General features: G+C 45.9%; 1 protein-coding gene across 2 annotated transcripts in view; it reads left to right on the forward strand.

The window, feature by feature from the left end:
- Positions 1–298: 298 nt before the first annotated feature.
- TFCP2L1 (transcription factor CP2 like 1) overlaps positions 299–26,681 on the forward strand; it is a 58,215-nt gene continuing 31,832 nt past the window's right edge. Inside the window, exons 1-2 of one of the 2 annotated variants that reach the window (XM_004423908.3) lie at positions 299–436; positions 4,181–4,332. In XM_004423908.3, the coding sequence (XP_004423965.1) occupies positions 375–436; positions 4,181–4,332 (214 nt within the window). In that variant the 5' untranslated portion in view covers positions 299–374. Of the gene's footprint in view, positions 437–4,180; positions 4,333–4,368; positions 4,869–26,681 lie in introns of those variants that run through there. The other variant, XM_087435034.1, reaches the window with a different exon arrangement.

Here is a 26,681-nt window from a genome sequence, read left to right on the forward strand (position 1 = left end):
CAAAGGGTCGGGAGCAGCACACGGAGGAGGCGCGTGAGGCCGACGTGGCTGCGGTGAGGGTCACCTGAGGCCCACCCGTGGGGGCCGGGCCCCGGCCGCGGCCGCGCCGCCCCCTCCAGGCCGGCCGCCGAAGGAGCGCTCGCTCCCGGGAAGGGCGCGGCCGGACCGCTCAGCCAGGTGCGGCGGCCGCCGGGCGCCACCTCCCGGCGCGGCCTGGGGCGGGTCTGGCCGCGGCCCCGCCCCCGGGCCGTCCATAAAGGCGCTGGGCGGCCGGCTCCGCGGCGGGAGCGGTGTCTTCAGGCGACGGTGGGAGGTCGGCGCGGCCCGCGTCCCGTTCGCTGCGCACCCGGCTCGGGGCGGGCTCGGCTCCAGCCATGCTGTTCTGGCACACGCAGCCCGAGCACTACAACCAGCACAACTCCGGCAGCTACCTGCGGTAAGGGCCGCGCCGCCCCGCCCGACGGGCGCAGCGCTGTCGGACGTCCGGGGACGGGAGCTCCGGGGCCCGGGGCCCCGAGCGCCCTCGCCGCGCCCCCGCCTCCCGCTGTCCGCCCTTTGGGGACTGACAGGGAGAGCCGCCCGGACCCCGCCCAGGGACGGACGGACGGACCCCGGCGGGACCCGACGTGCCGGGAGGCGGGCGCGCGGAGCCCGGTGCCCGCGAGGGCTCCTCCTCTGCCGACCCGGCTGGCGCGGAGCGCACACCTGCCGGCGGCAGCCTCCCCGGTCCGTCCCGTCTCTCCTCTCCCTGCGCGTCGGAGAAGAGGAGACTTCCTGCCCGCAGCCTGGTGCCTGTCCCGGGAAGTCTGGTTCCCTGCTCTTCGCCCCTCGCCGCCCGGGTCCCTCTCCGAGACTCGCGCCCTCTCCCGCGTCCTTGGTCGCGCCGAGGGGCGAGCGAGTGGCGAGCGCCGACCTGCGCCTCAGCCTCGCGGGACGGCGGCGGGCGGGGGCTGAGGGGCAGGTGCCCCCTCCCTCCAGGTGGTCTTGCGTCTGCTGGCCTGAGGCCCCAGGTTTATTGCCCTTGATGGGACTCTTTCTTCTGCAGGGAAGAGTCAGTCCTGTCTGTTCTGCAAAGTTCTCTCCTGGCCCCTTTAAGGGAGTAGGACCCCCGTTAGCTTCACTTGCTGGAGGATTGTTTCTCCCTGTTCTGCAACTGGCGGGGGACTAATGGGCAGTCATTTCACTTTCTGAACTCGCCAGAACCAGCTTTAGCCTGTCTTTATTTCCATCCTAGTCACAGTTTATGAAATGTGTCTAATTTAACCCAAAGGGCATTTGGTATGGGCTCAGAGAAAGTGACTTGTGAGGCCCCGGGAGTCGCTGGCGTTGGCAGATGTAAAGTGAGAGGCACCCTGGGTGCTTGTTTTTGGCCCCAAAGATGTTCTCACTCAGATTTAACCGGACAAGTTAGCTGTGAATCCTGGCTTCTGACCGGTGTTTGTCCAGTGGTCCTCCCTGAAGACATCCCTCTTCGAGGAGGCAGAGGAGGGACTCTGTTTGACTGCTGTGTCTGCTGGTTTTTATTCCTGGGCCCTAGTAGTAGGAGACGGCTAAGTCTAGGGTCTTCACTAAGGACTCTCGGGCTCCCTGCAGACCGCGGTGAGGTCACCAAAGGGAAGCCCACTGGGCAGATGTTAATGCCCCGGCAGAAGATTGTGTCCATTACCTTGCATGAAATGCTACAATGGAATACGTTTTTATTGTACTGCATAGTGCAATTTTAGTTGTAGTTTTGCCTAAATTTTAGTTTGTGGCCATTAAGCATGTTGCCATATTTTATTTATTTATTTATTTTTTGTGAGGAAGATCAGCCCTGTGCTAACATCTGCCAATCCTCTTCTTTTTTTTTTTTTTGCTGAGGAAGACTGGCCCTGGGCTAACTTCCGTGCCCATCTTCCTCCACTTTATTTATTTTTTAATTTTATTTATTTTTCCCCCAAAGCCCCAGTAGATAGTTGTATGTCATAGTTGCGCATTTTTCTAGCTGCTGTATGTGGGACGCGGCCTCAGCATGGCTGGAGAAGCAGTGCGTCTGTGTGCGCCCGGGATCCGAACCCGGGCCGCCTGCATCGGAGCGCACGCACTTAACCACTAAGCCACGGGGCCGGCCCATCTTCCTCCACTTTATATGGGACGCCACCACAGTGTGTCTTGACAAGCGGTGCGTTGGTGCGTGCCCGGGATACGAACTGGCGAACCCCGGGCCACCACAGCGGAGCGCGCGCACTTAACCGCTTGCGCCACCGGGCCGGCCCTACCATATTTTAAAAATGAGTTTGAAGGTGACCCTCAGTGGAGGGCGAGTATATTTAAAACTTCCTGGATACCTAAAATGTCATCCCATTAGGGAATGGTTCTCTGGCATGGGAGGTGCCTCTGGAACTGAGATGGAAATTTGTCTGTGGAATACCTCAGGCCCCTTTTAGGATTTGGGTATTGCATTAAGGGAGGGGAGAGAAAGCCATATTGGTTTCTGGGGTCATTTTGGGACCATGGAGAAAGAAGCATTTGGTCCATGCTTTTTTTTATTTCACTTCTTAGAAGCTGGAGTTTTTGCCCTTGTAGAGGTTGACCTCAGTGAAGCCTAAGGTGGGGGTCAGTGAATATGCCACTGGTCCCCCTGACTGGAGAGTGAGGGTCTTGTCCTTTTCCTTGGTTTTTGTATTTTGATTTTGATCTCACCTCACTCTGCAGGACGTCTGCAGGCTGTCTGACCTCACCAGAGTAGTGGCCTTTACTCCCTTCTTCCCTTTCTCTGTTTGATGTTCTCGTGACTTTTATTCCTTGGCAAATAAGGATGCCAGGCTTGAAACAAGTTACTGTTGAGTGATGGTTCTCCGCACCCCCCCCCAACTTTTATTTTAAGGCAGCAGCCCATGGATTATTAACTTAACATGCTCTGGGCAAACATGAAGTGATGCGAGCCCAGGTGAGCAGGCCTGCCCGCTTCTCCCCCGTTCCTAGATAACCACTGGGCTGGGCGGGTGCCCGGTTGCGTGAACGGAAGGCGCGGCGTGGGGAGCCGGGCAGTACTGCAGCGGATGGTGGCAGGGGAGGCCCCCACACAGCAGATTTTCCAGGTGTGCTGCAAACCAGACTTTTTTTCCAGGGAATTGCTCAGACATTGCTGGGACGTGTGCTTGGTTTGTGTTTTAGAGACACTCGTTTATTGTGTTTATTACAAGGAACAGATTGTACCAGTCCAGTGACTCTGCTGTTTGTATGGTGAAGAGGGGTCAGTGAATCGGATTCATAACGCAGGACACACGGAGGAGGGAGGGTTACCAAGATAAGGGCACAGCACTTTTTGGGCACCTGGTCATAATTTAGAGGTCTTAGACAAGTCTCTCCTGCTAGCAGGTCATTCAAGTTCTCAAGGATTTCTTTTTGCCTTGCAAGGGCATTTAAAAAATTCGTCTAGAAGCAAGTGCTCCGGTCATAGACTGATGCGAGGCTGATGATTTTGGATATGGCTGGGAATTTTGTTTAAAGGTGGAAGAAAAGAATCTTTGAGCATCTCAATATTTTCCATTTGGATAAGAAAACTGAATTGAAACCCAGGTCCTTCCTTCTTGCTTTGCATTTAGGAGACATTAGTATCATCCTTAAAATAGGGGTTATGGGCCAGCCGTCCTTTTTTTTAGAAGGGTGGGGGGGGGTGTCTCAACTTGGGTGAGTGAGGCAAACGGTTTCTGCATTTGTGTGGTTTGCAGAGCCCAGAGGACAGGGTTGTATTGGTCTGAAAAGTGGCCAATAAATAGAATAGTTTGCTTAAAAGATTAAAATTTTGTTCAGATTCTTATTCTAAAAGCGAGACTTTATAACAAGCAATCTCTTGTGGATGGAAACCCTGTGGCATCTCAAGTTCGCTCCATTACTGCTAGTCCCTTTGTCTTAGAGATTTCTGTAATTTGTAGGTATTGGATAACTTTGCATTTTTATCTCCTTGATGATTTGACTGAATATATCTCTTGAGGGTCGTTGAGTGAAAATAAAATCATCAAGGATTGGTTTACTGTTTGAAAGCATCTTAGAGTATTTGTGAACCAGTGCCTGCGATGCGCTTTGCTGTGTTTCCCTGGAAGCCCGTGGTCTGCATCCACCTCTCCAACTTGGCTCTGTCTTTGCCAACGGGCTCCTCCGGGCTCTGCTCCTGACCACTGCCTCCTGTGTGTTGCAGGGATGTGCTCGCTTTGCCCATCTTCAAGCAGGAGGAGCCCCAGCTGTCCCCCGAGAATGAGGCCCGCCTGCCACCCCTGCAGTACGTGCTGTGTGCCGCCACGTCCCCCGCTGTGAAGCTGCATGAAGAGACTCTGACCTACCTCAACCAAGGTAGGGGCTGGAACACTGGGCCAGGGCGGAGCCCAGGGGCTGGGGACACCGTCCAGAAGGAATGGGGAGTTGACCCGAATGACTCCTTTGGGCCTCATTACCTCGTCACAGTGGGAGAGGTGGGGTTTGGGAAGGAGGCTGTGGTGTCAGGTAGATTCTGTTTTCTAGCTGTGAGACCTCCCTGAGCCTCAGTGTCTTCATCTGAAAAATGGACACATTAACTGTGTTGTCCCTCAGGCCAAATGTGGGTAATGTATGTAACATTCCTCGTACAGGACCTTCCCAGAGCAGATGCTCTGTGATTGGCAGCCATTGTTATGATTACTACTTACTGTACCACGACTGATGTCCTTTCCTGGACATAGATTGAGCAACTTTGGTGTACTAGGTCTGCTGTCCTGTCTGGAGCTGCACCTGGCAGTGGTGGGAAGAGTGGCCCTGCCCTAGTGCAGCACGGGGGCTGGATTCCACACGTGCTGGACAGAAGCCCATGTGGCGATGGGGACGAGATTGCTCGCTGCGTCCTGAGAGAAATGGTATGGGCTTTGGAGTTAGAATTCCAACTCTAGCACTTCCTAGCTCTGTGACTGTGAGCTGCCTTTTCTGTTTCTCTGAGCTTCGGTGTTTTCATGTGTAAAATGACAAGTGTAATTTTTGTTTAAAAGAGTGAAGGTATGTGAATTGCCTGGTATGATAGTGGCTGTTCGATTGCTGATTCCCTTTATCCAGATCCGTGGATCAGCGTCCTGATGGATGGCGCTTTCGTGGTTTCTGTGTGATTATGTGTATGTGTTTATTGCACTTCCCTCCTGGGTCACCTCATAGACGCCTCGGCCTCAAGTGGATTAAATGCCCCTCAATTTTAAATGGGAGGAGCAGAGGGGCAGGGGACACAGCGGCTTCTGGAGGGTAGCACTGAATTGCAGGGGAGCCGCAGTGTGGTTGCAGGTTGCCTTACATGGGCTGCTTCCTCTCTGTGGAACTTTGACTCCTCCATTTGGGGAGCCAGCCAGGAGTGGAAGTCCAGCCTGATCATCAAGCTCTCCCCTGACTGTTGAACTTGCCAGCTTCTGGGCCGCGGAACCAGCTCAGAATTAGCAGGTGGCTCTGTGTCCGCCTCTGGGTGGAAACAGCCCCCTCCCGTTGTTGACACGGCCGGATGGAAGGGCATGCTTCTCCCTGTGGGTAGCCCTGTGGCCTCAGTGGGTCACCAAGCCAAACTCAGTCAGCAGTAGGGCGCCTGGCTCGGGCCCTGAGATCTGTGCTTCTTTTGTGGAGGCCGGTGGCCATTGATGACGGTGACATGGCCCTGTGGAGGAATACCTCTGTACTTGTTTGTGGAATGGCTTCAGCCATTTTCGTTTCTTTCATGGAAGGTCAGACGCTACTCACTTGTGATATATCTTTGATCAGTCTTGCTTTCCTCTCTGGGCCTCTGCTTTCTTGCCTAAATGTAGCATCTAGAAGTTGGGTGATGTTTACGGAGCCCATTGGGCTCCAAGGCAGTTCTTGTTTCTGGCCCCGTCCCGTGGTGCTGGGGAGTGAGTGCTCCGAGGCCCTGGGCACTGTGGCTGGCCTGCCCCGCCCCGCCTGTAAGGCCTTTGACTGCCTTCCCCAACCCCCACCTCTAATCAGTCAACTTGGGACAGTGTTTGGCAGTCAACATACTAGGTCTTTTTAAAAGTTATCCTTTGCTCAATAAAGATAAATTAAAAGAGAGGGAAAAAGAGTTGCCCCGTGGTATTACTATCCTTGTGTTCATTTGGTGTATTTACTGTAGATATTTTTTAAGTTACATTTTCCTGATTATTAAACGTGTTCATTATAGAAAATTTTTGGATGATTTATAAAAGTATAAGGAAGAAAATTAAAAGAAAAATAAAATTGAAATCTCCTCTAATTTCACCTGAGAACCATTGCTAACTTTATTTCTACATATTTTTGTATACATCTTTTAAAATTATGATCATGCTACAGAGATATATCCCGTTTTCTTCATTTGCTATATTTGTGAACTTTTCACATGTCATTAAAAATGCTTTGAGAACTTAAATTTTTGTAATGGTTGCATAGTATTACATTTTACAGTTCTGTTACTTTAATGAGTTTCATAGTATGGACACTTAGTTTTCAGTTGTTGTCTTTGGGTGAAATGTTGATTGTTTATTTATTTTTTAGATAAATACATTAGGAGTAGAATTACTGGGTCAAAGGATTTGAATAAGGCTTTTCATACATTTTACCAAATTGCCTTCTCTGCAGAATGTACTAATTTATGCACTAGCCAGCGGGGTCCCTTTTACTGTCTCTTTCCCAATATTGGATAGTGTCATTTTTTCATCTGATTAATGAAACATAGAATTTAATCTTAAACTAGCATTTCTATCATTGCTAATGTGGTTGAGTATTTTAAAATATATTTATCGATCTTTTTTATTTCTCCATCCGTTATGTTCGTGTCCTTTGCACATTTTTCTACTGGAATGTGTATATCTTGTTGGTTGTAAGAGCGTATCATATATGAAGAACATCAACCTTTTAGCTACTATACGTTGCAAACATTTTTCCCTGTCAGTTGTTGGCCATTTAACTATATTTATTGTGTGATAACTGTGTTTATGGTGTGGGATATATGCTATGATTTTTTTCTGTGTAGAAATTGATTTTAAGTGTCTATTGTAAAATATTTCAGCCTTTAAAATGGTTATTTTATGCTTAGAATACCTGCCCACCCGAAAATCAGCTTAGTAGTTTCCTAAATTTCATTTAATGTTTTCTAAATTTTAACATTGAAATGCATTTGGAATTTTTGTTGGAAACTTAATAGTCATTTAATGATATTTTGGATTATTACTACATAAATGATATATATTTTTTTCAGCTTTACTAGTGAGATTTATACTATCATATGTTGCACTAGAATTTATGATGTGATATAAAGATCTAAGTTTGTTTATTTTTCGAAATAGTTAACCTACTAGTTATTGCCTAGTTTATCCTTTTCTCACTGGCTTGAAATGCCACTTTTGAAACATTTACAAAACCATATTCTAAAGTATTAGTCCAGAGACAGACCCTTGTAGAGATATTTGTCCTGAACCCCTGGTCTTCATGGATTCTTGCTCCATTTCTCATTAACTAATTATATACATTCTTTTATATATATTATTTCCCTATTTGGGAGCAGAAGTTTCTTTCATCATTTTTCTTAGCCATTCTCTATAATTTATTCTTATAGGTGGATTTTACAGCCATTGAATCTTCCTTTTATGTCTTTTTCTAAACATTGATGAGATCATATGCTTATAAAATTGTTTCTTTCTTTTATTCTATACTATTAATATTCTATACTATTAATACTATTCTTGTAATAACATTTTCTACTATTATTAAAGCCTCTTAAACATCATTTAAAATGTCTGTATATTATTTCACTATTTCCTCTATACACTATTTATTTAAGACAGAATATTGTCATAACTGCTGGAAGAAAATATGCAGTGTAATTATTTTAGTTTCTGTCTCCCATAAAGAATGGAAGCTCTGTGAGGGCAGAGCCCTGTCTGTCTTTTTACCATTGTGTCCGCAGCATTAAGCCTGGTGCCTTGATAGTAGGTGCTCTATAAATATGCAGAAAAATAAAAAATAGGCATGGTTTATTTTATTTCCATTTTACTCTTCTCTCTTCTCTCTCTGTTGCTATTATCAGTATTGTTGTACTGGATATCTTTTTTAGCATACTTTATTTAAAGTAGCCTTTAAGTGCTTCCATGTCAGATGACAAATAGACATTGATTCAGTTTAAAAAAAAAAGTAGTTTTGACACATCAGTCAAAACCTTTTTGATTAATTGAAAAGTTTTCTGTTAAATATTTAATGTTTGTTACATTTGCCCTATGATATGTATTGCATTATATCTATGAGGCCATCCCATGTCCTCTTCCTTGTGATGATGTGTTTAAAATTCTCTGAAAACATGGAAAGGATGCTGTGTCTGTAAATCAAAAAGTCATTTAAACCATTGGATGCTCATTTCTCAGTGCAGTGTCAAACCAATAGCTTGACATCAGGTGCCTTGGGCAAGGCGTGTTACGTATGGGTGTCCTGTCACCAAGCCCAATGGCTAATTTTGGATGTGGTGAAAATTGAAGATGATTTGAAAAACAAAGTGTGTCCTTTTCCTCTGAAATGGAGGCCCAAGGCAAAGGGGTGGACAGCTATTAAATGGAAAGCTGCAAACTCCCAGATCAACCTCTTGGTCAGTGGCCAAAGGTCACTGTGGATCTTTCCTGAAGATCTTTCCTGAAGGCTGGAGCCGGAGGGAAGGGATAAAGTGGGTGGTAGGGGAGGAGTCAGGAGAACAGAGGAAAGACAACCTTAGGCAATCTGTGTAGGGAAATCTGGCTTTGAGATAAGAAACTACTTTGCAAAAATGGTTTGTTATGGAGAAAGCTTTGGTATTTCCTACCAGAGCACCTCTTGAATCTTAAATATAGTAATGAATTTTTACAGGAGTCTTACTTTCATTCACGCATGGAATAAAACTTCCTGTCCAATGGAAGGAGAGCGTGGTTCAGTGAGAAGAGAGAAAAGCCATGTGCAAAGGCAAGAATGGGGTGGGGATAGGGTGTAGTTAAGCACACTGTCATTCCGAAGAATCCTAAGTGGTTTAGGATGGCTAGGCTTTGGAACGCAAGGAGTGTGAATGATGGCTGGAGAGGTAGACCAGATGGCTAAAATCTCCAACTGCCTTGCTGAGGCTGAGCCATTGGGCAGCCACCTGGGCAGGTCGACCTCTCAGGGCCTGCAATTCTTCATCCGTAGATGGAGGAAATAAAACCCGTACCAAGTAGGTGCTACTGTGGGATAAAATGAGGTAATGCATGTAGAGCACTGAATATGGTGTCTGGCACATAGTAAGCACTCACGTATTAGCCATTGTTAGTAATAAAGTGGACACATGTTCCTGCTAGTCCTATTCTGGAAGTTGACAAGGTCATCAAGTTGAGATTTTGAAAATTTTTACTATTTTTATCCTTACTTTTCCCAGTTCAAAGATTACACAGGGTTGGGTCTAGGGTTGGGTCTAGAACTAAGAATGGCACCTTTTAGAATGGAAGGGTGGTAGCTTTGGGACAGATTAAAGGCAGGAAGGCTTGCTGAACTTTTCTATTGATTCTTCATTCACTGTACAGCCAGATAACAGACATAACCCTGAAGAGACATTGCCTATAGAGGATGTTAAAATACCATCTTTAAAATTGTGATTACAAAAAGCACTGGACTCATAAATGATGGGAGCTGTTCTGTTAAGGGTTACTTTACTTGGGGGGTGGGAACCTCAACCTTTAGGGTGCTACCTTGTTTATTTAGCACATTAGAATTTACTCCTAGTGGCCCTGCGTATAGCAGAACAGAATCCTGCCTGTCTTTTTGCGCCATCCTTTCACCTTCTAGTGCTATATCAGACAATACTCCGCTGCTATTTCAACAGGGTTTTCATGGCCAATTTTTTCAGAAGTGGGTGGCCAGCTCCTTCTTCCTAGTCCGAGTCTGGAAGCGCCACTGAAACCTGGCCACCATGGGTGGTCATGCAGCCGCCACAGTATAACAGCCGACAGATGGGTTGTGGTGTGGTTCTCTGACGGGGAAAGGAACCCGGGCCATGGCGGTGAGAGCCGGAATCTTACCCACTAGACCCCAGGGTTGGCTCTCTTTTGAGTTATTCACCCAAAATGTATTATTCTTATTTTACAGATGGTAGGCAGAGAGGTGAAATCAGATTCCTCCTCCCATATCACATAATTAGGCAAGCCTGGGTGTGGTTGAGCTGTGATGTGATGTGATAAAGAAGAGAGTTCTGGACGGGAAGACACCCGTTTTTTTGGCCATTTTTCCTAGGACTTCCTAGAGGCGGGATTCTAGGCCAGGCACTTCCCTGAGCAGTGCCTGCCACCTGGTACTCCTGATGCAGCTCTGAGGACAGGTGGATGAAATTTGCAGGGGAGAGGACCATGAAGGAATGGAGTGGAGAGAAAATGCCTCCTTGGACAAAAATAACGCTAATCAATTGCTCCTTCCCCACCCCCACCTTCATGCTCTCCACCCACAGTGACCTGAGGGAATGGCCAGGGAGATAAGGGCTCAAGGCGGGGAAGTCTTGTTTTCCCTGCTCCCAGAACTGAAACAGAATGGCAGCTGTCTTTTTCCCAGCTTCTGCTCTATGGAAATCACTTAATCTCGAGGAGCCTCTGTTTCCTCATCTGTGGAACTGGAATGGTTTCATTTTGTGAGTTGCCTTGAGAATTAAGTGAATAACAAACGTCTGACAAATAGTAAGTACCCAGTTATATTTTCCCCTCTCCCGGATTACATCAGTGACTTTGAATTTAAGGAATGAGGCAAAGGATTAGTTACTTTGTTATCCTTTCTCCATAGCTGAAGTTTTCTTTCCAGATTAATTTTTAGCCTGAAGTTTAGGAATATAAACTGAGTAAACCAAATGACCCTTAGATACATCACTTTTTTAAAAAATTTTCTCCCTATTTTTTCCTGAGTATAAAAGTAGCACATACTTATTATACAATAGAACAGCCAAACAGTACAGAAATTTATACTCTAGAAAACTTCCTATACCCCACTTTCCAGATTTTTCTTAGTCATACATTAACCCATATATGTCTAATTGTATAGTCATACATTAACCCATGTATATCTAATTATATAGACACTCATACGTTTTTACTTACAGGAATTGTGTGCGCCTCTTTTTAAGAGAAATGGGATCATATTATACATACTGTTCAGCAACTTGCCTTTTTTCAAACAAAATAGCCTCAAAGTCTTTCCACGTGGGTACATTAAAAAAAAAAAACAAAAGCTGATCTTTACTGGTTACATGATGATCCATTGTATGGCTGTTGCATAATTTGTTCTCTTGAGGAACATTAAGCTTGTTTCCATTTTCTTCATAATTATACCCAGCACTCCAGTGAATGTACACATATCTTTGTGCTTAAGCAGGAGCGAGAATATCTGTAGGATAAATGTCTAGAAATAGAATTGCCAGCACAACATTTTGATAGGTACTGCCATATTGTCCTGCAATGAAGTTGTACTGATTTGTACTTTTACAAACAATAATTCTCTGAATAATTGTTTATTTCCTCCTCCTTTCACATCTACTCCCCATCTCTACCACACTTGGAACATAAACTTCTTGAAAGCAGAGACCTTGGACATTTTGTTTACTGCTAGTCCTAGTCTAGTGCCTGGCATGCATAACTTCTTTGAATGAACGAAGAATGTTGATTTCTCTATACCTTTGCTGGCACTTTTTGACCCTTGGTAATTAGTGGGAAAAATATAAGGTATTTGTGTTTTAATTTTCATTTCCTCGGTGATGAATAGGTTTTTCAGATTGTATTTGGTTATTTCTGTTCTTTTTGCTTTCATGTGATTTACTCATTTTTCAAGTGGGATTTTCATCCTTTTCTTATTTATTTGTAAGGGCTTTTTGCATATTTGAGATAATGTGTTAGAAATATTTTCCCCTCTTGTCGTTGATTTCATTCATTTGTTCTTTCTTGTTCTTGTTCTTTCTTTTATGCAATAAAAGTTTTTATCAATTTTTATGTGACCAGGTTTACTGGATTTTACCTTAATTCTTTTTGTGTTTCATGTCCCATTTAGGAAAGGCCTTCTTCAGTTTAAGATTTTAGTAATATTCACTTGTTTAAAAAATTTTTTTTCCTAGTCTTTGACACTTTGGCATTTATTTGGTATGTAAGGAATGAGGTAGGAATCCAACTTGATTACTTTCCAAATGGCCATCACACTGTCCTACAATAACTGACTGAATATGGAGCCTTCATATAGTGGAACACTACGCAGCCATAAAAAGCGTGAGGTAGATTCTTATGTATATCCATGAAAGAGATCCAGTGTGTGTTGTTAAATTAAAAAAACATCTTTTCCCTTGTTGGTGACACTAGTTTGGATGATACTATTAATTATCTTTTCTTAGAAACTGGGTGGCAGATCAAAAGCCAGGAATTTTGGAGTTGGATACACCCAGGTTCCAATTCTGGCTCTCTGTTTTTTCTCAAGTTACTGAACCTGCCAACCTGTGCTTCTGTAAAAGACGTAGCACCCACTTCAGGTGTGGTCCTGAGAATTAAATGAGATATTTGTTGTTTTTGTTTGTTTGTTTGTTTTGGTGAGGAAGACTGGCCCTGAGCTAACATCTGTTGCCAATCCTCCTCTTTTTGCTGAGGAAGATTGGCCCTGGGCTAAACATCCGTGCCCATCTTCCTCTATTTTATATGTGGGACACCTGCCACAGCATGGCTTGATAAGCAGTACATAGGTCCGCACGTGGGATCTGAACCTGTGAACCCCGGGCCGTGGAAGCGGAGTGTGTGAACTTAACCACTATGCCACTGGGCTGGCCCCTGTTTTTATTTGTTTGTTTTTGCCATGCAAGGACACTTTATTTTGGCTACATAAAATTTAGAAATGTTTAACCAGCACAGAATTCTATAAACCACATAACAAATGTTAAAAAGAAAAACAAAATAAGAAACGAATGCTTTCCCAAATGTCAACTCCTCACAATTAATCTATGAATTAATAAACTAATAAAAATACTAATAAATTAGCTGGGGATGTGGTTGTCATCGATTGGGTTTTTTGGTTTCTTTGTTTTGAAAGGGATCAACATTTATTGAAATAAATAGGAAGTTATTTGCACAGATTACTTAGCTTATACCATATGGAAATGATTTTTAATATTTCAAAGGTCTCCTCCTGGTCATGTCAGACTTTAATTATGTTTTAATAGTGGACCAACTAATTTAAAGCAAATCAATCAATCAATCAATTAAGTTAAAATATAATACATGATCTAATTCCAGAGGGTCCAATGAACTGGAATGATATATTCTTAAGAATTATGTTAACACCATCTATATTCTGCAGACACTATATTAGAAATTATAGTTATTAAAACTTCAACAAGAACAAATGCAGTATCAATTAAGTAACGTGTTAAGTGAAATAGGCCTCAATCAGGATTAATTTAAAGAGAGAAGACGCCTCGGGTGTCCTGCTGTGGTTGTACATGTTTAGAGGTTGGCTGCTATAATCTGAATAAAGCCTGCCCATCACTCTGTGTCCCTGCCCTCACAGCTAACCCCTCCTGTGCCCATGGGGACCTGATGATGCAGGGGATATCCTGATCTGTTTTAAATATAGTTTTTATTATTTTTCAGGTATGGTGAGGCCAACAGATAAGGAGACGATTACCATTGAAAAGATACTTTGTTACTCGCAGTTCTCAAGAGGAGGGGGCGCACTGCACCATGCAGGGCTACATGGAGATGCACCAGGGTCAGGAGGCAGAGGGATTGAGGGGAAAACATGGTCAAGAGCCTTTATTATGGTTTCCAGGGGAAGAATGGTGAGGCAGAGTAGGCAGGTTTAAGATTGGCTCTGCGGCATAGGGGCTGTCCCTAGTCTGGTACCTGGCTCTGGAGAGATTTGGACAAGGGAATAGTGGCCTGGAGGGTAAGAGCTGCTGAAAGCCTGATAGGGGAGGTGGTTGGGGTGTGGACCCTGGATTGGTTGGTTTGCATATGAAAGACACACACAAAGGCTGGTCATTTACTGTCTCTAAGAATTGGCTAGTCCTGGGCAGGGCAGCCTACCCAGATAGGCCCTAGATGTCTAAGCATCAGAAACACATGGTTAATTTAATCCATGACCTTCCTGGGCACTGCCCTGGGCTGCAAGTGGAACAGCAGGAACAAAGTGACCACTTAGAAAAAGCTGAATTTCAAACTCGAATACAGCCAGTTTTTCCCTGAGATTACTGAGCTTTCTCCCTGTCTACACAACCACCAACAAACTTTCTTGAGCTGTTGCTCGTGGGAGCTGAGCCACTTTGATGGATGCACCTTTGATTTCTCCAGGTCTTCACCATCTTCCTGGAGGAGTCAAGATTTTGACATATAAGCCTGGTGTTTTCATATACTCTGAGAGGCTTCTCTCTATCTCTAAGCAGTACCTTCCCTCCTCCATTGGTTTTCTGCAGAGTTGCGTTTCATGATCTTGATGTAATTCAAGCAGCATCGAGTTTCAGCTGGAGTTTTGATCCTCCCTCTCCACCTGTGCATTTTCACATTGTCAAGGTGCCTGCTCTGGTGGGAGACTGTTGATTTGAACTGCAAGTGCTTCTTTTTTTTTTTTTTTTTTTTTAAAGATTTTATTTATTCATTTTTTTCCCCCCAAAGCCCCAGTAGATAGTTGTATGTCGTAGGTTCACATCCTTCTAGTTGCTGTACGTGGGACTCGGCCTCGCGTTGGACGGAGAAGTGGTGCCTTGGGGCGTGCCCGGGATCCGAACCCGGGCCGCCAGCATCAGAGCGCACGCACTTAACCGCTAAGCCACGGAGCCGGCCCGAACTGCAAGTGCTTCTTGCGTTTATTTTCTTCACATAACTTCTTAAATACTCTGTTTCTCTCTCTCAAGAATTTTTTTTTTTAAATAATTTTATTTATTTTTCCCCCAAAGCCCCAGTGGATAGTTGTATGTCATAGCTGCACATCCTTCTAGTTGCTGTATGTGGGATGCGGCCTCAGCATGGCCGGAGTAGCGGTGCGTTGGTGCGCTCCCGGGATCCAAACCCGGGCCGCCAGCAGTGGAGTGCGCGCACTTAACCGCTAAGCCACGGGGCCGGCCCTCTCTCAAGAATTTTTAAGGAAGCATTTAAGTTAGCAACATCGTTGAGTTTCTTCACAATGACCTCTGACTGATCGTCTTGGTCTCCGTTTTCTGACTCAGTCTTTTTCTCTGAGGCCAAGTTGCCATCATTCATGTAATCTCTAAAGAGAGCAGGTGAGTTTATCATCTTCAAAGATTTTAACTGGTTCCCTTTATCACTGCCCTCCTCTTCCCTCTGTGTGTTGAAGTTTTCAAGTGCTTTTTCCTGTTCTTTTCGCTCCTCCGCTCTTTCCTTCTGTTCAGCATCTTCTTGGCCCAGCAGCTGTGGGCTTTCCCGAAGCTGACCATTTTCATCAAGACCACCTGCTGTTTCCATCCAGTGTTGTTCTGCAGTCTTCGAGATGTCTTTAAGATGTTTTTGGCTTAGTCTCTTGGGACTGGAAGGATTTTGATGCCTCTGTGAGTGACCATATCTGTCCTTCCAGATGAGCCGTTATTACCCCATGAAATGAAATTTTAGGGGGCTCACTTTTCTGTTCTCGGTCAAGGAGGTCTGCCGTCTCCCCCGGTGGAAAGGTGGACTTGTTAGCACCTTAACCAAGAGCTGCCAAACACAGAGTTGTCACGTCAGAGGACTGGCGCCCACTGCAGGGGACTCGAGGGCTTCTGGAATGCATTTAATCTGCTCACCAGCTTTACATATTCTTCAACTTGGGCAGAAAATCTTTCAGCTAGCTCATTTTCCCCAAAATACCTTGGCTTTTTACAGTAAAAACAAAGCAGCACATACCAGTATTCCCAGGGGAAACTCAAACACACTTGATCCTTGTGCCCGTAATTCAGACAGCCTCATCAGAGCACTGCACAGCTGCCGCAGGACCAGCAGCAAGGACGTTTGTGTGGCCATCAGCAGGCCCTGCCTGCCTCCAAAGGGCACTGCGGCTCAGCCCCTGGCCAGTAGCTTGTGGGCTAGAGCTGCCTGCTGGAACCTGTGGGTGTCCTGCCCTTAAGCCAACCAAGTGCCTGGCAACCAGGACAGACCAGCAGTGGGGCTGACACACAGGATACCAGGTTTAATAAACTTTGCTGTGGTCACTGGACAAGTAGAAAGGGTTATAGCTTATATGGTACATTGTGGGAAGATAATCATATTTAAGTGCCAGGCACGTCAGTGGGTCTCAATAAATGTTATTTCCCTTTTGCTGATAAGTTTGGCTGTGTTTCCTGGGTGTTTGGTGGGCAGGGGAACAGGAAGGAAGATCAGGATAGGAAGGCCTGCTTTACTCTTTGTAAATGGGCTCCTGAGTCAGGTTTCAGGCGCTACTGTACTGTGGTTAGAACTACTACTTAGAAGAATGTGTACAGATTCTCTGCTCTGAAAGAGGAAGGTACTTACGTTTGTTTTGCTTTAAAGGAGCCACTCTACACAAGTAGCTACCATGATTACAAGACTACATGATTACAAGAAGCAACCCCTTCACTTCACAAGAGAAGGAAAGAAGCCCAAGTAAAGGTGCAAAGTTTCTAGGCCATACAACCTGCTAGGGGCAGGGCCAGGTGTTAGCCCAGGGCTCTCGGCTCCGAGGCCCTGGGATGGACAGCTTTGGAGTCTGTAGAGACCACAAGGAGAAGGACAAATGCTTCTTTGTGTTAATTAGGAGCTGGTGTTCCTACCTCGTCTTTCTCAGGACTCGGTGTCCCTCTGACAGGTCCCAGGGGATACTCCTCCTTGAGGAGCTATCCAGCAAAGAAACCTGTTGCTTGGGTAGGTTGGAGTTGTCATGGTTGGAGGCCAGAGATGGACAGCTGGCCTCCCTTCCTACCTTCTACTTTGCCCCTCAACTTGTCTGACACAGGAATGTCCTTTGGGTACCTTGAGGGGCATCCTATCCAGCCCCCTTTTATTGATGGGGAAACGAGGTCTGGAGGGTGGAATTGACTTGTCGGCATGTGAAGTGGGTTCCTGACAATCTCTTGGAGTGCACTCCTGTCTTCTTTCCAGAGTGGCTCTAGGACAGTATTTGGTCCTTGGACCACCAGCATCAGAGTCTCCTGGAGTGTGTGGTTCCTGTTGTGTTAGAACAAGGAGGGGCAGGAATGTGTTTCCACTCAGCACCCCAGTGATTGATCCCTAGATGTACTAGGGTTTATTCACCACCACATTGAGGGTACTGCTGTTTTCCATCTCTCGTTTTCCAGAAAGAGAGGACCGGACCTTGCAAAGCCCTATGCTTAGCAGGTTGAGGACCTCTCCTGTGCTCAGCCAGGTACTCTGTGCTCAAGCAGACTTGGGAGGTTTTTGATCTTCTTGTGCACTCTCCAACCAGTGTTCAGGCCCTGGAAGCTTCCGTCTGGGTGGTTGGAGGACCCTGTGAGCCTTGAATGGGAAGGAGAGACCACACGTGCTCTGGAATTCACAGAGGTGGACAAGAGTGGATTCCTAAAGGATTAGGCCTGGAGGGGCCTAAGATATCATCTCTGATGCCTTGCTGCTAAACATGTGGTCTAGGGACCAGCATCACCTGACAGCTTACGAGCAATGCAGAATCTTGGGTCTGCTGCAGGACAACTGAATGAGAACCTGCATTCTAACAAGGTCCCGGTGATTTATGAATGTATTAAAGTTTATGAAGCACTAAGCTAGCCTCTCCACCTCCCACGCCACTCTCCTGTATCATAGCTGGGTAAACTGAGGCCCAGAGAGGCTGTGTGACTTGCTCCGTGTCACAGAGTGGTACCTCAGTCTCTCTTTTTAAACTGTTTCATTGGGATACAATTCACATACGGTACAATCCACCCGTTTAAAGTGTACGATTCATATTTTTAATATGCTCAACTAAACATATTAAACCATCCCCACAACTAACTGTAGACCATTTTTGTCCCTCCTAAAAGAAACTGCAGCCATTAGCAGCCAATCCCCATTCTCTCCTTCTCTCCCCACACCCCTGCCCCCAGCCCTAGACAACCACTAATCTACTTTGTCTGTACAAATTTGCCTATTCTGGACATTTCATATAAATGCTGTCATACAAACGGAAGTCTTTTGTGACTGACTTCTTTTCCAAGGGCCATCCACGTTGTAGCATGTGTCAGAACTTCATTCCTTTCCATTGCCGAATAATACTCCATTATATGGATGTACCTCATTTTATTTATTCATTCTTTAGTTGATGGACATTTGGGTTGTTTCTACTTTTTGGCTGTTATGAATATGCTGCTATGAACATTCGTGTACAAGTTTTTGCGTGGACTTATATTTTCATTTCTCTTGTGTGTATTCCTAGGAGTGAAATTTCTAGATCATATGGTAATTCCATGTTAACCTTTTGAGGAATTGCCAGACTGGTTTCCAAAGTAGCTGCACTGTTTTGCGTTGCTGCCAGCAATACAGGAGGGTTCTAATGTGTCCACATCAAGCACTCTTTATTGTCTGTCTTTTTGGTGGAGTAAGGATGGGGTGATAGAGGCCTCCTCTGGTGGCCACTATTGGCCATTTGCTGGCATCACGCAAAGCAGGTGACCTCAAGGTAGGGTTGCAGCTGGGCCTCAGGAGCAAACTGAAGCCAGAGGCTCAAACACCATGAGGATTCTCTGACTTTGTTCTCTGTTCCTCTCTGGGGTCAGCCTGATACTCTCTCTGCCCACCAGCTTCTCTGCCTCTGTGGCCAGAGGGCAGACAGGAAGGCCACCCAAAGCTCCCGAGAACACAGGTCCTCAGCCCAGCCGCCAAGAAGGCCCGGTGCTCTCATCCCCTGCCTCTTGATTTCGCGCTTCCAGGGAGGGAAGCGTTGGCCTGGCTGTCCACATGCTCACCTGGACCCCACGTGGCGTGAGAGCCGGGCCCTGTCCAAGCGTGGCTGCTCCCACCTTCTCTCTTTCTCCGCTCTGCAAGCAGAGGCTGAGGCTGGAGCAGTTCCCTGAGATGGTCCGTAGGTGCCTGCTCTTCTGGAAGGCCTGGGGGTGAGGGGAAAGAAGAGATTTCGGTTGCCTTGGGGCTGCATGGACAACCCCTGTTTGCCCCAACAGTGACTGCTCCAGAAAGTCCTTCATCTTGTCAGAGGCCGACACAGAAAATGGGGCTGCCCAGGCCAGACGGTGGTGGTTGGAATATGAGTGGCCAGGATGCCTGGTTCCCACCTCCAAGATCTTAGGGCTCAGGGCACGTGAACACTCTCAGCCCGGATGCGCTTCCTGCCGGGCAGGGCTTGGAGGGAGGTGCCCGAGTGAGTCACATTCTGACCTTATCTTAGAGGTATGGTTTTCTACTCTTTACTGTCCTTTGTCCTACTAACTTACCTGTTTATACCCCTACCACCTGGGCAGAGGGTACCTGTTTCTCCACATCCTTTCCTGGGCACTACGTTGTCAATATTTTGAATCTTTTCTAATGTGCACACAGAAAGTAAGCACCTCATTTTAATTTGTGTTTACTTAATTTCTGATAACTGTTATGAGTGGAATTGAGCATCTTCTCATGTTTGTTTATAAGCTCTTGTATTTCTTTTACTAAAAACTGAGTTTATATCCATAGCCCATTTTTTTGTTGCTCTTTTGCTTATTGATCTGCAAGACCCATTGTATTAGGTTGAACCATATGCAGTTGCCATTTTGTCAATCAAAATGGGGTGATGATCTGCAGTTTCATATTGCTCATTTTAATAGTTTAAGGATTCAGTTCAACAGTGAGGCTGATACAAGTTCAACATGCAAAAATTAGTGAATTTCCAGTGAACCAACAATAACCAAGGATAAAATAAAATAGGAAAAAGAGATAGCATTTCCAGTACCAAGAGCAAATCAAACCATTTTGTAAAATGCTTATCAAGGGTCGAGGGGCCCAGAGGCGCCTGTCTTGGAATCAGCCAGCAGTGCTTATGAGTGTGCGGGTTCCTGGATCCCACCTGGGTCTACTGTCCATAGTTCTGGGTGGGGCTTGGGAATCCAGGGCACTGGGGGGAAAGAGAAGAGAATAGACTTGAAGAAAAGTGTCAAAAATAGTGCAGAGAGTTCCTGTCTACCCTTGACCCAGCTTCCCATAATGTTAATATCTTATATAACCGTGGCACAGTGATTGAAGCCGGGCAATGACATTGGTATGATTCTATTAACTCCACTACAGTCTTCATTTGAATTTTCCCAGTTCCTCCACAACTGTCCTTCTTCTGTTTCGGGTTCCAATCCAGGATCCCACATGGCATTTCATTCTCATGTCTCTTTAGTCTCCTCCAATCTGTGGCAGTCCCTCAGTCTCTCCTTTTCTTCCATGATCTTCAGACTTAAAGAGTGCTTACTGGTTAGTTTGTAGAATGGGCCTCCATTTAGGTTTGTCTGAGGTTTTTTATGATGATATTGAGGTTCTTGCATTTTGGCAAGAATGCCACAGAATTGACATTGTGCCCTGGCCAGTGCATCGTGTGGGGGGATGGCAGTGCTGATTTGTCTTATTGCTGGTGGCGTAAACCCTGATGATCTAGTAGTGTCTGCAGGTCTCTCTGTTGTCCAGTTACTACCTTCCCCTCTGAAGGTAATAAATATCTTGGGGTGGGGGCAATATTTGGAGACTATGCCGATATCTTAATTATCCTCAAACTTTCGCCCACGAATTATAGCGCCATCTGTGGATTTTTTTTTTTTGTGAGAAAGACCAGCCCTGAGCTAACATCCGATACCAATCCTCCTCTTTTTTGCTGAAGAAGACTGGCCCTGCGCTAACATCATGCCCATCTTCCTCTACTTTATATGGGATGCCGCCACAGCATGGCTTAACAAGCGGTGCGTTGGTGCGCACCCGGGATCCGAACCGGCAAACCCTGGGCTGGCACAGTGGAGTGCGGGCGCTTAACCACTTGCGCCACCAGGCCGGCCCCTTGTGACTTTTATAAAACGGACATTCCTGCAGTTTGGCTCCTGTGTTACTTTGACATGTTTCTATCCTATTTTTGAGTATTTTCTCACTTTTGGCACTACAAGATGCTTAGTACAAGATGCACATCTCATGTTTTCCCTGCCCCAGCACTGGAAACAATCTCTTCTCTAAGGTGACTCCAAGGCATTGTTTACTCTTCTGTTTTTGCACACACACACATACCTACCATCTTCCAAGTATTTATTGGGGATCCATTGCGTGCCAGGCATGGTGCCTCGTCTATGATATTCAAAAGTGGTTGCCAGGAGGTTAAGTGCCCTGCCCAAGGTCACGCTGTGATAGGCCATCAGGATGGGGACTCAGGTCGTTGATGGAAAAGCATGCCCTGTATCTGAGCGCTCTGTGTCGACACACTTGCATGATGCCACACATATGCAAGAGACAAGACAAACTACACACGCTGGGCACAAAGTGTGCGGGATTGTGCTTTCTCCCATTGTTATGCTTGTCTGCCGTTATTACAGGACTCTTGGTGTCCAGCCCTCCTTCTCTGGGGTAATGATGGCCTCCATTATGTTTTATGTGGCATTAATTACCTAAACCAGTAACTGTTGGAAAGTAAACACCTGTAAATCTTGGCTGGCCCGGGCAATTGCCTCCTGTTCTTGGGAACACCATGATCTGGGCAGGAGGCCCTGCGCTGGGTTCCGCTTGCTGGCGGAGCCACTCTGCAGAGGCGCCTGGTGAGCACTGCCCAGGGTGAGGCAAGCAGGGGTGGGACTGCTCTGGGTAGTGCCCTGGTCGCAACAGCGGGTATCCCCTAGTGCCCTCCCCCAGACGGTTGGGAAGAATCAGGTAGCCCTGGTGGAGCCGTCCCAGGGCGCGTCCCAGCTTGGCTGTCTCCTGGCTGTGTGACCTTGGGTGGCCTTGGGCAGCTGGGTCATTCAGCGTATGAAGCTGTTGTGAGTGCTGGAGGAGAGTTCCTGTGTGCACACTGAGTACAGTGGCCAGTGCCTGGGTGGGGCTCGGTACATGAGAGTGCATTTAACACCTGTTGTTTAGAAGTGGTACCCGTGACTCGCACTTTTTGAGTACTTATTGCATGCCAGAGTGGAAGTACATTGTCTCACTTAATCCTCCCAGCCGATCTGTAGAGAACATTTTGCAGTTGAAGAGAGTAAGATGCAGAGAGGTTCAAGAACTTGCCAGGACGTGGGAGGGTCTGACTCAACCCAAGTGTATCTGACCTGACCCCAGCTCCCCTCCCCTGGGCCAGGCCACAGGCTGCTGAGTCTTTGCCACTAACTTGCTGTGTCACCGTGGGCACATCAGTAGCTTTCTGGGACTTAGCATCATCACCTCTAAAATGGGCACAGTCATACTCTGGGTTTTCAGGTGGTCTCCCAGAGAGACGCTGGGTTGGAAGGACCTCCGTGTGTCTGACCTCGTCTGCATGTGTTTGGTGTTTTGTTTATTGGACAAAGACTGTTCTCCCCAAATGCCTCCCTGGCTGGTTGGCTTTTGGGTACCAGCCTGACACTGGAAGAAAAAAATACCAATCATTGTCACCGTGGACATCTGTTACATGCTTAGAGCAGTATGAGGCACTCCCCCCTCTTTTCTTTGTTTTGTATTTTTTTCAAATTCACATATATTTCTCGTTTAAAAAAAGTTAATGCTGAAGATGCATATAATTTAAGAGGGAAGAGCCCTTCTTTATTCACTGTTAGATGCATATAGACTCACAAATATAGGCATATGTGTATAACGTTTTAAAATAAAAGTACAATCACCTTGTGTACATATTATTCAGCAACTTGTTTTTCCCATTCATATGTATATGTGTGTATATATATACATTGTGTGTGTGTATATATATATGTGTGTGTGTGTGTGTGTGTATATATATATATATATATATATATATATATATATATATAGTGGATGGTTCTTCCTGTCTATTGTAGCTCTAGGTCTGCCTAATTCTTTTTCAATCTCAATTTTAAAGCTATTTTTAAACTTTTAATTCAAAGTAATTTTAAATTTCAAGCCATGGAAGAATTGAAAGGTTATTACAATACACTTCTGTGCACCCTTCACCAGACTCACCAGTTGTTAATGTTCTGTCATGTTTGCTTTATCTCTGTATTTTGTATATATTTTCCTCCTTGAATCATTTGAGGGTTAGTTGTAGATATCATGCTCCTTTATTCCTAAATACTTTAGCATGTATTTCCTAAGAACAAGGACGTTCTTTGACATAATCACAATTCCATGATCAATTTCAGGAAATTTAATATCAATACAATACAGTTACCTACCGCATAGCCAGTTGTTCCAATACTGTCCTTTTTAGCAATTTTTCACCCTGGTTTGAGATTCAGTCCAGAACGAGGTGTTATTTTTAGTTGTCCCTCTCTTTACTCTCCTTTAATCTAGACAGATCCTCAGCCTTTCCTTGTCTTTCATGATGCTGACATTTTTGAGGAGTCTGGGCCCGTTGTCTGTAGGCTGTTTCCCAATTTGGGTTTGCCTGTTTCCTTATGATTAGATTCAGGTTGTGGGGCAGGAATGGTGACACCGTGTCCTTCCCGGTGCACCGCATCAGGAGGCATATGCTGCTAACCTAATCACGCGGTTAAGGTGAAGGCTGCATTCTCTGAAGTGGCTGCATATTATGCCACAATGTGGTATAACACAGTTGTTGACCATTTAGTTTATTTTCAGCTTTTAGCTATAATAGTACTACTGCATTAAATAGCCTCGTGTAAATATATATATATATTTTTTTGTGAGGAAGACTGGTTCTGGGCTAACATCCATTGCCAATCCTCCTCTTTTTGCTGAGGAAGATTAGCTCTGAGCTAACATCTGCCCATCTTCCTCTATTTTGTATGTGGGATGCTGCCACAGCATGGCCTGAGGAGCGATGTGTAGGTCCATGCCCGGGATTTGGAACCGTGAACCCCGGGCCACTGAAGCGGAGTGTGTGAACCGTGAACCCCGGGCCACTATGCTACCAGGCCAGCCCCCACCTTATATAAATATTTTTAATCACATGTGCTGGCAGTTCTGTATACTAGAGTCTTGCTGATGGGGTAGTTGAGTCATAGACTGTGCCCATTTTCAATATTGATGGGTATTGGCAAAATGCCCAATAGGCTGTGACATTATATCTCTCACCTCCAACATGTGTGAGGCCCCGTTTACCCACATTTTATCCTTATGGGATGTTAGCAGTCTGTTAAATTTTTGCCAATGTGATACATGAAACTGGCATTGCATTATTTTCATTTGGCATTTCTTTGACCATTAGTGAGGTTAAACATCTTTTCATGCTCTTCTTGGTTTGGCTGACTAGTTCCAGCTCTGTTTTTGCTTTAGGGAATTTAATATCAAATTCTGCCACCATTAATTAAAAACCTATCATATACCAGTACAGTACAAGGGACTGGTTTGTGTGTGTGTGTGTGTGTGTGTGTGTGTATGCATGTGTGCAAGTCTGGTTCAGGTAAAGTGGCAGCTGGCCTGTCCTCAGAGAGATTCCAGTCTAGTTGGGGAGCTACGACTTAGCCATCATGCAAGAAAGCCAAGGGGCAAAGTTGCAAAATGCCAAAAGAAGTTGGGAGGAAGGAAGAGGTCAGTAGGAAGAGTGAAGATTATATAAAAATTCAAATTTCTGTGTCCATAAATAAAGTTTTATTGGAGCACAGTCACACCCATTTCTTCACATATTGTCTGTGGCTGCTTCCTTGTTACAATGGCAGAGTCTCGTAGTTGTGACAGATCTTATGGCCCACAAAGCCAAAAATAGTTCTGTCTGGCCCTTTACGGAGAAAGTTGGCTGATGCCTGGGCTAGAAGACGTTAGATGTTGTGGGTTACATGAACGAAGACAGAGGAAACAAAGGCTTGTTGAGCACCTGCCTGGGCCAGGCACAGTGCAGAGACCCACACGTGTGTATTTTATTTCGTCTTCCTCTGAAAAGAAGTTTTCTCTTCTATCACCTGTGCTCCTTGCCCTCCTTCCCCAATTATTCCCTGTGTAGGGTGGAGGCAAGGAAGTGCCAAGGAATAGAGGCTGGGGACAGTCCTAGCTAGGTTGGGGTAGAGGGAAGCTTCCACACCCTTTGGAGTGGCTTCAGGGCCCTTTGGGCAGCATCCAAGCTATTCTTCCGGTTGTGTTCTGGGTGGCGGCCAGGGCTCCCTGCTGAGCCTCAGTCCAGCTGAGGAGCCCCCACCCCTCCCTGCATCTAAAGCCAGAGCACTAAAGCGGGAGGGGGTCCCCAGGGCTCAGCTGGCCACTGCGGTGGGGGTGGAGCCTGTGACCACCTGCCCTCCAGCTCCCGCCGCTCCTAGTCACCTGGTCCCTCTGGGCTGGGCTGGTGGTCACCTGCCGAGGGCTAGTTTACATCATCAAGTGCTGACCCTGGGGCTCCTTCCCTGCTTGCCCTTAAAAGGCCTTTAACAGAACCAGAGTAGAGGGTGGGGCCAGGGTGGGTGGAAGGAATTGCCTTGAAGGCTTCAGTAAGGCTGCGGAAAGGCCACCAGGAAAGGCCACCACCAGCTCGTAGGGCCCCAGTGCCCTGTCCAGTTCTCGGCTGCCACTCTCCAGTGCTCTCACTGCTTGGGAGGTTTTGAGGTCCAGCCAAAGATCCCTCCTGTGTGAACTCTCTGCTGGGTGTGCCTTCAGCCCTCCAACAACCCTCTGAGTACCAATTAAGTACCAATATGGTCCACATTTTGGAGATGTGGAAACTGAGGCTGGCACATGGAGCCATTTGCCCATTAGTAAGTAGTGGGCCCAGATGTGAGCCCGGGCTCCAAACCTGGGTGCTGACCAGGTTCCCTGCGTAGTTTTAGGGGTACGTAGAAGAACACTGGTAGCTGCATATCGTATGATTTTTACATACTACGTATTATTTATGATATATGATATGATTTTCTATATGCAGTCATGGTGTACACTTAAAAAATTAAGTTTAAAAAGTGAGTTGATTAAATAAAATGGGCTCATCACGTTGCAGGCAGTTTTTAGTTTCAGTGGCAAAATTGTGGGGTGGTGTGTGATACGTGGGGTGAATGCTGTCCGTGCCGGCGTCTTTGAGGCCTTGCACCCGACGTGTCAGTGGCACAGAGGGGGTGGCGTGGGGGGTGTACGGTGACTGCTGAGCAGTGGAACCCGAGGGACCCTCCCTTGAAGGTGGGGCTGGAGAGTCGGAAACACATGGCATGAAGCATGCAGAATGACACCTGGCTCCCAGTGCTCTGCCTCCACTCAGTTATTGTGTGCCTGTGTGAGAGAGCTGTTTTACTGCAGATCGATTGAATACTACAGAGAATAAGACAACAAATACTCATGTGCCCAACAGGGTTTTTTCAATCTTGCCAAATTTGCTTCTGATTTTACCTCTATTCTAATCCTCCTGCCTTTCTTCCCTCCCAGGAAGCAAAACCACTATTGTGAAATTGGGATTGGTTTGAAGTGTTGGTGTTGGTTTGAATCCCCATGCACATTTTTACATTTTACCTTTTAAATCTTTACTTCTTGCAAATTTAGCCATAAAAAGCAACAGTACAGTTTTGTCTTTAAACTTTGTCTAAGTATTTTCATATATGTCACCATGTACCTTTTTTGTTTATTATGTTTCTGAGATTTCTCCATGTTGATATGTGTCTCTAGAGTGCTCATTTTAAGTGCTGGATGTGTAGGCTGTTGACAGTTTCTCCTGGTAATGAGTAGTGCCACCTCGAGCAA

The sequence above is a fragment of the Ceratotherium simum genome, chromosome 9, assembly GCF_057802395.1.
Source record: "Ceratotherium simum simum isolate JZ-2026a chromosome 9, ASM5780239v1, whole genome shotgun sequence".
Lineage (NCBI taxonomy): Eukaryota > Metazoa > Chordata > Mammalia > Perissodactyla > Rhinocerotidae > Ceratotherium > Ceratotherium simum.